Below are 13,924 nucleotides of genomic sequence, written 5' to 3' on the forward strand. Positions count from 1 at the left end.
AGTACCAACAGGGGAACAAGCCAGCCTTTCGGGGGCATTTCCCATTCAAACCACAATGTTGGTGTAGCTGGTGATACAATTCCCCCAGATGTAGGTCACTGTTTTCTTGCTTTTTTTTTTTTTTTTGGTTTTTCAAGACAAGATTTCTCTGTGTAGCTTTGGAGCCTGTCCTGGACTAGCTCTGTAGACCAGGCTGTCCTCAAACTCACAGAGATCTGCCTGCCTCTGCCTCCCGAGTGCTGGGATTAAAGGCATGTGCCACCACCACCTGGTGGTCATTGTTTTCATAATCAGTCCTGCAGACCCCTAAATCAGGTATGCTTCTCCTCTGTATTACATGCACCCTCTAAGGTTTGCATGTCCCAGGCCCACTCTGGACCCACAGCAAGATGGTTCTTAAGGTGCCAGTACGATCATTTCTTTCCATTCTTCAATATGTTTCTTTGACTTCCTTTGTTACTCAGAGTGAAAGTGAAATATTTGTTTCTTTTAATAAAATTTTCTTCCCAAAATTGACAGTTCCCAATTACATTGACCATAATGATGTGAAAATGAATTCCAAAGGCCTGAGGTGTTCCTCACTCCTGTACCATCCTCCTTTGTTTCTGCTCTTCCAGGCACAGTGGCCTGTTTGCTGTTCCCTGAACAAGCCAAGGACGTGCCTGGGCATCCACTCCTTAGAGAGTTCTGACCTAGAATATCTGCCAGGTTCTTTCCCACCCCATTACCCACACCATCTTCCTTTAATGGCCACCTATCATTACACATAGCACATCTCTTCCCTTTTGGGTACTCCCTCTTCTCTTCCTGAATGTTCCCTCCATGGTGTATCACTTGGGGATTATACTTTGAGATTTCAAAACCTCATCCATTCCAGTCGGCTCTCTCTTTTTCCTTGTGGTTGCTGTCTCAATGTGTAAGCTCTCAGCTAGTTCTACAGTACCATATCTGCCTTCTTGCTGCCATGGTCATTTAAACCATGATGGTCATTCCTCAGAACATCCTGTTTCAGCTCCCACAGATGGTAGACATGGTTTGAATTCAAGACATGGCTTGCTTACAAAGGCGTGGAAGTGATTTTGCACAACCACCCACTTCAGAACACTCCCCTTACATCAATTCCACTATGCTCACATAGAAGAGGGTACCATTTTCAGAGCAACACACCTAGCTAATAGTGAAGTTCTTCTTGAAAAGACCCTGTTGACATGTTTCACGCTTATAGTGAGCCTCTGGCTGGAAATCACTGTAGACACATTCTCAAGAAGCACCGTTTCCTACTGGGTTTGACTAGCATATTTGGTTTTCTTTACAACAAATGTTTCAGCCATTGTGTTTAAAAACATGCCAGACATTTAATATTGGGGGAATAAAAAGATACGGTGATGGAAAACATCATACAACTGGATGAGGGAAGAGCTATGTTAGCTACTGTAGGACTGAGACAGTCATCCCCATTGCTGACTGCAAGCTGGAAAACTCATCATTCTAGCCATTAACATTTCAAAATATTCATCATTAATTTGCAATGTGTCTCAGGAAAAGCTGAAGAGCTTTTACTTTTCCCAACAGGTGTGGTTAAGGAGACAGTTAAAATTCTTTAAAATAAATACTTAAGTCTTTCCCTTGGCACCAAAACCACAACCTAACCCCCACAAATCAGCACATATTATTCTCACATTCTTACGGCTTAAGAGAGAACATTAGTGTTTTTATACCCACAACAAAGCATGGACCTGCAGAAGTTTTCAAGCACTCCTCCAGCAGCTTCATGCGCATCTTCTGCAGTTCGGGGCTGTCCCATTCGTCTTCATCAACTCCCCAGTACAGATCTATGACCTGCAGACAAATGGATGAAGCAGCTTTAATTCCCTTGCAGGGAAATTAAATTTACCTGTGGGCTTCAGTCTTGCTCGCAATGTCAAGTTAATGTGACTTTCAACTTTCCTCTTTGCCACATGCTTTCCCTTAGAGGGGGACACCAATTTTCAAGATCTATCTAAAGTGGCACGTTTTTATAATGTGATGGTTTGGGAATGAGCATTGTAATTTTTTTTATTTGTTTTTTTCTAATATAGGATCACATCTGCCCAGAGAAATGGAAAAGCTAAATGTAGGAGGTTCTGAAGTGTAGGATTTAATTACATTGAATCAGCAAAACTGAATGTATCTGGGGTGAAACTTACCATATTACTCATGACAAATCACACTGTAAAATATTATCTACTGTACATGCTAATACAAGAAAAGATACTGATCTGACATCAAACATGCTACTTCTTTAGAAAAGAAAAAGAAACTTAAAAAAACCTCCCTTCTGTTAATGTCACATTTTATTACAGAGGATAGATATTTTGGCTGTGTGTGTTTTATCTATGAACAATTTGGCTTTCATCAATACATATCTGAAGAACCTTATTGAAAACAGAAAGGTGTGCCTTACTGAGAGATGAGATAATAGGGCCCTCTATCTCCCGACTTCAAACACTCCCTGGGTAGATTCTGTAAGTCTGTCAAAACTTTCAGAAGGTAGTTCTATGAAAAGATCCATGGAGAGCAGGCTGGGTTCATTTCCTTTACTCAGCACTATCTGCATAATCAGGAAAGAGAAACTTCCTGCCTTCCTTGCAGTTTGGCTGGCCTCCGGTGAGAGGCAGCCAGGAGAAGGGCAGTTCTCTGTGATGCAGGCAGATTCCGGCGACTGTGTGCATCCCAGTTCTCAGCTGTGGTTCCCACACAGCCTGGACTTCTACTAAGATCTGTCTTCTTGAACTTAAGTTCTTAGAAGGCCTGATAGACCCATGATGATATCTTTAAAAAATATTCCCAGGAATGATCCTGGGGAGTGATCCAGAGAGATGGTTCATTGGTGGAAAATGCTTGCTCTTCAACCAAGAGGACCAAAGAGTTAGGATCCCAGCATTTATGACTGATGGGCCACAACACCTGTAATTCCAGTTCCAAAGCTCACACAGACATACATACAGACAATAAATCTTAAAAAACGTCCCACAGTTTATTCCAGAACTTCTAGCATATCTGAAACTCTCCACGTTGACTTGGGGAACTCTTCTCCTTATACTACGTTGTAAGGTTTAAGCACACAGTGTTAGCAGTGTATAGCTGGCAATGAGGAGATAACCTGACTGGCCAATTGGAGAATCTCTAGCTTGGGGTCTTGAAAATTAAAGACAAATAAATGAAGATGTAAAGTTCAGTTTCTCAAGGGCTCCCTGGCTCCTTGCAGCTGCTGACTCTTAGGCTGGGCGGTGGAGAAACAGCATATGCCCCGTCACCAAATTCCAGAGAACAGTTCTGTATGTTACTGAGTTTCAGGAGGGCACAGAAGTCATCTGTTAAGAAAATAGGACAGACAGGGCTATAAAGTAAGTAACTGGTAAGTAATTTGATCATATTCCTTCTCTGTGATTTAGAAAGTGCCTCTTTTTTAGACATCTCAGTTTATGTTGCCAGAAAACTGTTACAATATAAAAATTGTTGCATATAAAATAACATAAATGTCAAAACAGGACATTTTAAAAATAGTTCTTATTTACTTTTAAAATTTATGTATTTTATTATTTTGTGTGTGAGTGTTCTGCTTGAATGTATGTTGGTGTACCACAGGCATGTCTAGTGCCCACTGAGGTCACAAGAGGGCGTTGGATTCCCAAGGATCGGAGCTAACAGGTGCTTGTGAACTGCCACTGTAGGCGCTGGGAATTGAACTCAGGTCCTCTGCAAGAGCAGCGAGTGCTTTCGGTTGTTGAGTCAACTCTCTGCCTCTAGGACAGGGCATGTTCAGCCGTCAGTCAATCAAGCATCAAAAGCACTCGAATTCAGTGCTGTGTGGATGCTACTCCCGACCGTGCCACATGCAACGTAACAGTCACACACAGACCAGGTGACGCTGGCGGGACATGAAGCCGTTCACTGCAGGACAACAAGTGGATGACAGACCGTGTAGAGATGCACATGCTATAATATAACTAGTAAGAGAACTCCCCAAATTGGTGACAAATGAGAAGGACAGTGCTTTTAAATGGCACGCAGGCCAACGAAGAAATCCCAAGGGAAATAAAAAATTCAGGCAATGGAAATGATGTAGCATACTGAAGTTATGGGGGACAGTTGACGTAGCACCGAGAAAAAAAAATGTAGCTAAGAAGAACTATATTAAAATTTTCTCTCCTTTAAACTGAAAACAGATTCTTCTCTTGCACAATGCTTCCGGACCCCAGCTCCCACCCTCACATTCTTCTCACTCCCCCACCTCCCAGTCAGTGGCTAAGTTTCCCTTTGAAGGCCCTAGGAAAATAAGAGTAAACATGAACAATGTAACCAGTTAGAAAGAGGCAAGAATAGCCCATGATGAGAATTTAGGAAGCAGAAAAATGGAGGGGATCGACAAACTAAAGCATCAGTGAAAGGGTTAACAGAATAAAGTTTCAGTGAAAATTAGGATGATGCTAAAGGAAAGAGACTCAGAGCACTAACACCAGAAGTGCAATGTTATTATTACCCAACCTAGACCAATCACAAGTACAGAGGAATATACTAGAAACAACCAACTGTGCATCATTAAGTTAGAACTGAGATGAAATGAGAAAATTGCCAAGGAGACACAAATTAGCAGAGCTGACTCAGACAGAACATACAATGCACAGGCATCATTAAGAAAAGATCAAATATGATCCCAGCTAAGACTCCTAGAAATAGTGGAGAGGGAGCCTGAACTGGCCTTCTCCTGTAATCAGATTGATGACTACCCTAATTGTCATCAGAGAACTTTTGTCCAGTAACTGATGGAAGCAGATGCAGATATCCACAGCCAAGCACTGGGCAGAGCTCCGGGAATCCTGTTGAAGAGAGAGAGGAAGGAGTGTACAAGCTGGGGTGGGACACTCACGATCATCACAAGGGAACCCACAGAAACAACTACCCTGGGCTCAGGTATTCACAGACACTGGACTGACAGCTAAGGAGCCTGCATGGGACTGATCTAGGTCTTCTATATATGTGTGATGGTTGTGTAGCTTGGTCTATTTGTCGGACTCCTAACAGTGGAAACAGGGCCTGTCTTTGACACTTGGGCAGGCTTTTGGGAACCTATTCCTTATACTGGGTTGCCTTACCAAGACTTAATATGAGGGGAGGAGCTTAGTCTTACCCCAACTTGTTATGTCATGCTTTGTTGATATTCATGGGAGGCCTGCCTCTTTCTGAACAGAAACAGAGGAGGAAAGGATTCTGGGGGTGGCAGAGGGGAGGGGGGGGGAGAGGATGGGAGGAGAGGAGGGAGGGGACACTGTGGTTAGGATGTAAAATAAATGAATAAATGTAATTAATTTAAAAAGATCAAATGGTAAATAATGTATTAAATATTGCTGAAAGGAAATGCCCAGCTCCAGATGGATATGCTGTAATGTCTATCAAACATTTAAAGAGGAATTAATATCCATTCTTCACAAGTATTTCCAAAAATACACTCACCACTTCTATTCAGTACTGCTCTGGAGCATCTATAAGGATAATTAAAAAAGAAATAAAATACATACACATGACATACTTTTGTATAATAAAACACCAAAGAATCTGCTAAAATGTGAAGGCAGCTATGGGCATGGGCATGCCATGGTATTTGTGTGGAGGTTCAAGGACACATTTGTGGAGTCCATTCTCTCCTGCCATTTCTACGTGGGCTTCAGAGATCAAATGCATGTTGCCAAGCTTGCTCAGCAAATGCCTTTATCTGCTGAGCCATCTGACTGACCACTTGATTATTTTTATAGTTATAGAAAACCACACATGTATATATGATGTTTAAAACTATCAAGGGGGTGTGTGAATGACTGATGGGAGGACAAGGGGAGGATGGGAGCATATGGGGCAATATGTTCAGATACATTATGTAGTTGTGTGACAATATCCTTAAGAAAACTCAGTACTGTGTTCAATAAATACACACCACTGAAAACAGCAACAGACAACAAGGAAATAAAAATAACCATCTCACAAAAGAAGAAAATCAGAATATCAACAATACATAAAGAATGTTGATGGCTCTACAACAATGGAGACCTAATAATTAAATGTGGGCAGAAATTCTGAGTAGATGCTTCTCCAAAGAATATGTACGCATTTCTGACAGTTATAAAGAGATAGTTGGTATTACTCATTATCAGGGAAACTTAAGTCAAAGCCAAGAGAAGATTACAATGATATCTCCACCAGGGTGTCTGTAACAAAAAAGACTGAAGACAAGGAGAGACTGGAATCTCTGTGCATTCTGGGTGGAAACACTCAGACACTGTGAAGGTCGAGCAGCCGCTGAAGTAGTCAAACAGAGCTAACACATGACCCACTATCCAGGGAAACAAACCCAAGAATAGTGGCCACATATGTCCACGTGAGAACTCACACTTGGATGTTCGTTGGGGCATTCATTATTTACAGCAGCCAGAATGCAGAGACATCCGGCATTTTTCCACATGAAAGAAGAACAATGAGATATGGTTACAGGCTACAGTGCAGGTGAACTTCGAAAACATTAACTGGAAGAGGCCAGTCACAGTGGCTCCAGATTACATGATCCCACTTATGTGAACATTCGGCACATACAGATAGGATGGAAAAGAGTGGTTCCTTAGGGTGGGTGGGGAGGGGAAGAGGTGGGCCTATATCATAGGCACAGGGTTTTGTTTGGAGTGACATAAATGTTCTAATACTGACTTTTCTAATTGCCACACAGCTGTGAACTTAGAAAACATCCATTTGAGTCATACAGTTGAAGACTGCACCTCAATAAAGCAATCAAAACAATTCTTTGTGCATCTACTTCCGTTGTAGTTTTCGACTGTTTTTATATTCACTGCCCATAGTGTAGTTGGATGTAAGAACAATAGATGTGTAAGCCAAGCACCCAGAATACTAAAGGATAAATATTAGGATCGAAGGAGGTGTGGAGCAAATGACCAGGGAAAAATGTCCAACAGGGTCTTCCTTCCATTGTCTCATGCCTTGGAGAAGGTAGAGCATCACATGACTTTGGTGTCATCTTGTCTTTGTCACTGTTTGCATTATCCTGACATCTGCTCACTGGTACCCTCTTTGAGGCCTTCACAAGCAGTCCACCTCCTGACTTCAGTAGCTTTGTTGAAATATTCTCCTGCCTCCAATTTTTCTCCATTAAACTGTGCTTTCCTGTATGTCTTTATAGGCGTTAAAATGATGAACAAAAGATAGAATCAAGCAACCGTGAAGATGGGGGTGATGGTGGTGGGAATAAATACATGAAAACATTGAGCTTATGCAATGCAAAACTCCATTTTGGGCAAACAGATCTGCCCTCTATCTACATGATCAATAACTGGGAAAAAACCACTTGGAACTAAAGTGCTCAACAAGACAGGATTTATTATACACTTAAAAAAATTAAGTTGAGCTTTGAGCTGTGCTGCAGCCCCCATAATGTGCTCGATGCTGTTTGTTGTAATACTGTGTTGTGAACAGCGCGTTTATGTGCCTTTATTTATTGAATCACTTAAGTGGAAAACTCAGAGAAGTAATTCGACTTCTATCTTTTTTTGTTTTTATTTAAAACCATCTCATTTGGTTTTTTAAATTCTTAGGGAGGCTGATTTATCTTGCTAATTATAATACACCCAATTGACCCAAAAACAAAATAATCAGCCAAGAAAGCCCCCAAAAAATTCCTCCCCAGCAATAAGATGAAATTAATTTAAACACCAGCATTATAAAGCCATCAAGCAACTTGGAAGTAACAGTTAGTAACCCAATGTTTCAACTGCCATCCGCCTTCCAAAGGAGAACAATCAAATTGGAATTTACAGTGCCCTAACACTATCAGTTACTTGCAAAGAGCCTTTGAGAAAATGTTCACCACAATGTTTTCTTGACAAAACTCTCCACATTATAGAACATTATCTGGATAGAAAACACAAAAGTCAGAGATTACGTGGCTGATATTGTTAGTATATGGTGTTGTGTGTGCGTGTGAGTGAGTTAGTATGTGTGGGTGTGCATACCTGTGCATGGCTGGAGACCGGTGGAGGACTCCTCTTGTCTTGTTCCCTTGAGACAGTCACTCACTGAATTTGAAAGTTAGGCTGGCTGGTGGCTGGCAGCCAGTAAGCCCTGCTTCTTTTGCTGCCTCTGCCCACCACAGCACTGGAATTGTAGACATGCTTGTAGTTACGCTCAACTTTTTATATGGGTGCTGAGATATGAACTCAGATCCTCATGCCTGCACTGACCCACTGAGCCATGTCTCCCACCCCTGTATTATTTTCAAAACAAATTCCATACTGAAGGAAAACTTGTTGCTATTTGTCATAGGGGAGGCTCCACACTCAACTAGTGGCTCTGTATTGCTTCGGGCATTTCCTCCTTGGGAATGATGTCATTTCACACTTAAAAACAATCTTATCACATTGTAGTTAGTTTGGATTAAAAAATGGATGTCTCTAGCTTTCTTGGCCTTTACATGCATCAAACACAGTTTTTAGGGATCTCTTTTTAAGGACTCCAAGAGCTCAGGAAATAATTACAGAAATTGGCAAATGGGAGCACATGAAATTAAAAAACCTTCTGCACAGCAAAGGAAACCAACAGCAGAGAGAACAGTGTAGAGGATGGGAGGAAATGCTTGCCAACTGTACATCAGACAGGGAACAATGCTTGAACCGGGAAAGAACTAAGAAACTAAAGATGAGACTCCCCAGATCACCCTGCCAATGACTGAGTAAGTCAAGGGAATAGACAGTCTCAGAAGGAGAAACACAAATGACCCATAAACCAGGAAAAATGCTCAGCCCCTTTAGACCTCAGGGGAATGTAAATGAAAACTACATTAAAGTTCCATCTCACTTTAGCCAGAACGGCAAAGAAACTAATGACACATGAAGGTGAGGGTGTGTAGAAAGGGAGATGTGTGTGCACTGTCTTTGGGAATTCAATCTTCTACAGCCACTTGGGAAATCAGTATGGTGGTTCCTCAAAAAATGAAAGACAAAACTAGCACATGATCCAACTATACCAGTCACAGGAATACAACTGAAGGAAGCTGGGCAGGTACACCACAGCAAAACTTAGACATCCATATTTACTGCTGCATTATACACTACAGCCAAGATAGGGAAACAGCCTGGGCTGCTCATTCTCAGAAGAACAAACAACGAAAATGTGGTATACATACATAATGTAGTTTTATTTCTCTATAAAGGATGTAATGATGTCATTTTTAGGAAAATGGAACCAGAGATCATGACGTTAAATGAAATAAGCCAGACTCACAAAGCTGACATGTTTCTATGTTTCTTTCTTTCTTTTTTCTTTATTATTATGTGTTTTAAATTTTATACATCAGCCATGCGTTCCCCGGTCCTCCCCCCCTCCCGCCCCCACCCCCACCTTCTCCCCAGCCCCTCCCCTCCATTGCCATATCCTCCAGGATCAAGACTCCCCTGGGGAATCATTTAAACCTGGTGGATTCAGTACAGGCAGGTCCAGTCCCCTCCTTCCAGGCTGAGCATGTGTCCTTGTGTAAGCCCAAGGTTCCAAACAGCCAGCTCATGCACTAAGGACAGATCCTGGTCCCACAGCCTGGGTGCCTCCAATTCAAGCTATTCAATTGTCTCACTTATCCAGAGGGCCTGATCCAGCTGGGGGCTCCACAGCCTTTGGTTCATAATTCACGTGCTTCCATTCGATTGGCTATTTGTCCCTGTGCTTTTTGCAATCTTGGATTCAACAATTCACAGTCTTGCAGTCCCTCCTCTTTCTCGACAGTTGGACACCTGGAGCTCCACCTGGGGCCTGGCTGAGGATCTCTGCATCCACTTCCATCAGTTATTGGATGAGAGTTCCAAGACGACTGTTAGGGTGTTTAGTTGTCTGATCACCAGACTAGGTCAGATCAGGCTTTCTCTCGACCATTGCCAGCAGTCTACAGAGGATGTATCATTGTGGATTTCTGGGGACCTTTCGAGCACTCTGCCTATTCCTGTTCTCATGTGGTCTTCATTTATCATGGTCTGTTATTCCTCATTCTCCCTTTTAGTTCTTTTTCCAGCTGAGATCTCCTGCTCCCCTAAGCTTTCTTTCCCTCAAATCTTGCCCTTCATTACTCCCACTGTTGTCCAGGTTGTTCATGTAGATCTCATCCATTTCTCTGTCATTGGGTGATCCTTGGGTCTTTCCTATGGTCCAGTTTTCTAAGTAGCCTCCCTAGAGTTGTGTAGCAGTCTAGTCATCTTTGTTTTACATCTAGTACCCTCCTATGAGTGAGTATATACCGTGTTTGTCCTTCTGAGTCTGGGTTACCTCACTCCGGATGATTTTTTCTAGATCCATCCATTTGCCTGTAAACCTCATGATGTCATTGTTTTTCTCTGCTGAGTAGTACTCCATTGTGTGTATGTACCATATTTTCTTTATCCATTCTTCAGTTGAAGGGCATTGAGGTTGTTTCCAGGTTCTTGCTATTACAAACAAAGCTGATATGAACATAGCTGAGCAAATGCCCTTGTGGTATGATTGAGCATTCCTTGGGTATATGCCCAAGGTTGCTATAGCTGGGTCTTGGGGAAGATGGATTCCCAATTTTCTAAGGAAGCACCATATTGATTTCCAAAGTGGCTGTACAAGCTTGCATTCCCACCAGCAGTAGAGGAGAGTTCCCCTTGCTCCACATCCTCTCCAGCATAAGCTGTCTTCTGTGCTTTTGATCTTAGCCATTCTGACAGGTGTAAGGTAGTATCTCAGAGTTGTTTTGATTTGCATTTCCTGGATAATTAGGGATGTTGAGCAATTCCTTAAATGTCTTTCAGCCATTTGAACTCCCTCTGTGGAGAATTCCTGTTTAGTTCTAAGCCCATTTCTTAATTGGACTGTTGGGCATTTTGATGTCTAATTTCTTGAGTTCTTTATATATTCTGGATATCAGCCCTCTGTCAGATGTGGGGTTGGTGAAGACCTTTTCCCATTCTGAAGGCTGTTGCTTTGTCTTGTTGACCATGTCCTTTGCTCTACAAAAGCTTCTCAGTTTCAACAGGTCCCATTGATTGATTGTTTCTCTCAGTGTCTTTGCTACTGGTGTTATATTTAGAAAGTGATCTCCAGTGCCAATGTGTTCAAGAGTACTTCCTACTTTCTCTACTATCAGGTTCAGAGTAGCTGGATTGACGTTGAGGTCTTTGATCCACTTGGATTTAAGTTTTGTGCACCGTGACAGATATGAATCTATTTGCAACCTTCTACACATTGACATCCAGTTATGCCAGCACCATTTGTTGAAGATGCTTTCTTTTTTCCATTGTACATTTTTGGCTTCTTTGTCAAAAATTATATGTTCATAGGTGTGTGGGTTAATGTCAGGGTCTTCAGTTCAATTCCATTGGTCCACATGTGGGTTTTTATGCCAGTACCAATCTGTTTTTATTACAGTAGCTCTATAGTAGAGCTTGAGGTCGGGGATTGTCATGCCTCCAGAGGTTGTTTTATTGTACTTGATTCTTTTGGCTATCCTGGGTTTTTTATTTTTCCATATGAAGTTGAGTATTATTCTTTCCAGATCTGTGAAGAATTGTGTTGGTAATTTGATGGGAATTGCGTTGAATCTGTAGATTGCTTTTGGTAAGATCACCATTTTTACTATGTTAATCCTGCCTATCCATGAGCATGGGAGATCTTTCCATTTTCTGACATCTTCTTCAATTTCTTTTCTCAGGGACTTAAAGTTCTTGTCATATAGGTCCTTCACATGCTTAGTTAGAGTAACCCCAAGGTATTTTATAACATTTGTGGCTATTGTAAAGGGTGATGTTTCTCTGATTTCCTTCTCAGCCTGTTTGTCTACTGTATATAGAAGGGCTACTGATTTTTTGAGTTGATCTTGTATCCTGCAATGTTGCTGAAGGTTTTTATTAGCTGTATCAGTTCCTTGGTTGAATTTTTGGGGTCATTGATGTATACTAACCTATCATCTGCAGATAGGGAGAGCTTGACTTCTTCCTTTCCAATTTGTATCCCCTTAATCCCTTTATGTTGTCTTATAGCTCTGGCTAGAACTTCAAGTACTATATTGAATAAGTAGGTGGAGAGGGGACAGCCTTGCCTTGTTCCTGATTTTAGTGGTATTGCTTTGAGTTTCTCTCCATTTAATTTGATGTTGGCTGTTGGCTTGCTGTAGATTGCCTTTATTATGTTTAGGTATGTTCCCTGTATTCCTGATCACTCCAAGACCTTTATCATGAAGGGGTGTTGGATTTGGTCTAATGCCTTTTCTGTGACTAGTGAGATGATCATGTGGTTTTTTTCTTTGAGTTTGTTTACATGGTGTATTACATTGACGGAATTTTGTATGTTGAACCACCCTTGCATCCCTGGGATGAAGCCTACTTGATCATGGTGGATAATTGTTTTGATGTGTTCTTGGAGTCTGTTTGCCAGAATTTTATTGAGTATTTTTGCATCAATGTTCATGAGGGAGATCGGTCTGTAGTTCTCTTTCTTTGTTGCATCTTTGTTTGGTTTGGGAATCAGGGTAATTGTAGCCTCATAGAAGGAGTTTGGTAATATGCCTTCTTCTTCTATTGTGTGGAACAATTTAAAGAGTATTGATATTAAGTCTTCTTTGAAGATCTGGTAGAATTCTGCAGTGAAACCATCAGGTCCAGGGCTTTTTTTAGTTGGGAGACTTTTAATGACTGATTACATTTCCTTAGGGCTTATTGGACTATTTAAATGGTTTATCTGGTCTTGATTTAACTTAGGTATGTGGTACCTATCCAGAAAATTATCCATTTCTTTTAGATTTTCCAGTTTTGTGGAGTAGAAGTTTTTGAAGTATGACTTGATGATTCTCCGGATTTCCTCATTGTCTGTTGTTACGTCCCCCTTTTCATTTCTGATTTTGTTAATTTGGATGCTCTCTCTCTGTCTTTTGGTTAGTTTGGATAAGGGCTTGTCTATCTTGTTGATCTTCTCAAAGAACCAACTCTTCGTTTCATTAATCTTTTGTATTGTTCTCTTTATTTCTATTTTATTCATTTCAGCTCTCAATTTGATAATTTCCTGGCGTCTGTTCCTCCTGGGACACTTTGGTTCTTCCTGTTCAAGGGCTTTCAGGTGTGCTGTCAAGTCACTAGCGTGGGATTTCTCCAGCTTCTTTATGTGGGCATTCAGTGCTATGAATTTCCCTCTTAGCACTGCTTTCATAGTATCCCATAAGTTTGGGTATGTGGTGTATTCATTTTCATTGATCTCTAGGAAGTCTTTAATTTCTTTCTTTCTTTCTTTCTTTCTTTCTTTCTTTCTTTCTTTCTTTCTTTCTTTCTTTCTTTCTTTCTTCCTTAACCCATTGGTGATTCAATTGAGCATTATTCAGTTTCCTATGAGATTGTAGGATTTCTGTAGTTTTTTCTGTTGTTGAAATCTAACTTTAAACCATGGTGGTCCTGATAGAACACAGGAGGTTATTCCAATTGTTTTGTATCTGTTGAGATTTGCTTTGTGGCCAAGTATGTAGTTGATTTTAGAGAAGGTTCCATGGGGTGCTGAGAAGAAGGTAATATTCTTTTTTGTTTGGGTGGAATGTTCTGTAGATATCAATTAAGTCCATTTGAGCCATAACATCAGTTAAGTCCATTATGTCTCTGTTAAGTTTCAATTTGGCCGATCTGTCCAGAGGTGAAAGTGAGGTGTTGAAGTCTCCCACTATTAATGTGTGGGGTTTTATATGTGATTTAAGTTTTAGTAATATTTCTTTTACATATGTGGGTGCCCTTGTGTTTGGGGCATAATGTTCAGAATTGAAACTTCATCTTGGTGGATCTTTCCTGCGATGAGTATGTAATGTCCTTCATCATCTCTTTTGATATTTTAGTTTGAAGTCTATTTGCTG

General features: G+C 41.1%; 1 protein-coding gene across 1 annotated transcript in view; it reads right to left on the reverse strand.

Moving 5' to 3' along the window:
* The window catches only part of Nwd2 (NACHT and WD repeat domain containing 2), a 165,167-nt gene that overhangs the window by 63,386 nt on the left and 87,857 nt on the right, over positions 1–13,924 (reverse strand). The window contains exon 3 of the mRNA XM_036201341.1: positions 1,723–1,839. Within this exon, the coding sequence (XP_036057234.1) occupies positions 1,723–1,839 (117 nt within the window). The remainder of the gene's footprint in view (positions 1–1,722; positions 1,840–13,924) is intronic.

The sequence above is a fragment of the Onychomys torridus genome, chromosome 10 (assembly GCF_903995425.1).
Source record: "Onychomys torridus chromosome 10, mOncTor1.1, whole genome shotgun sequence".
Taxonomy (NCBI): Eukaryota; Metazoa; Chordata; class Mammalia; order Rodentia; family Cricetidae; genus Onychomys; species Onychomys torridus.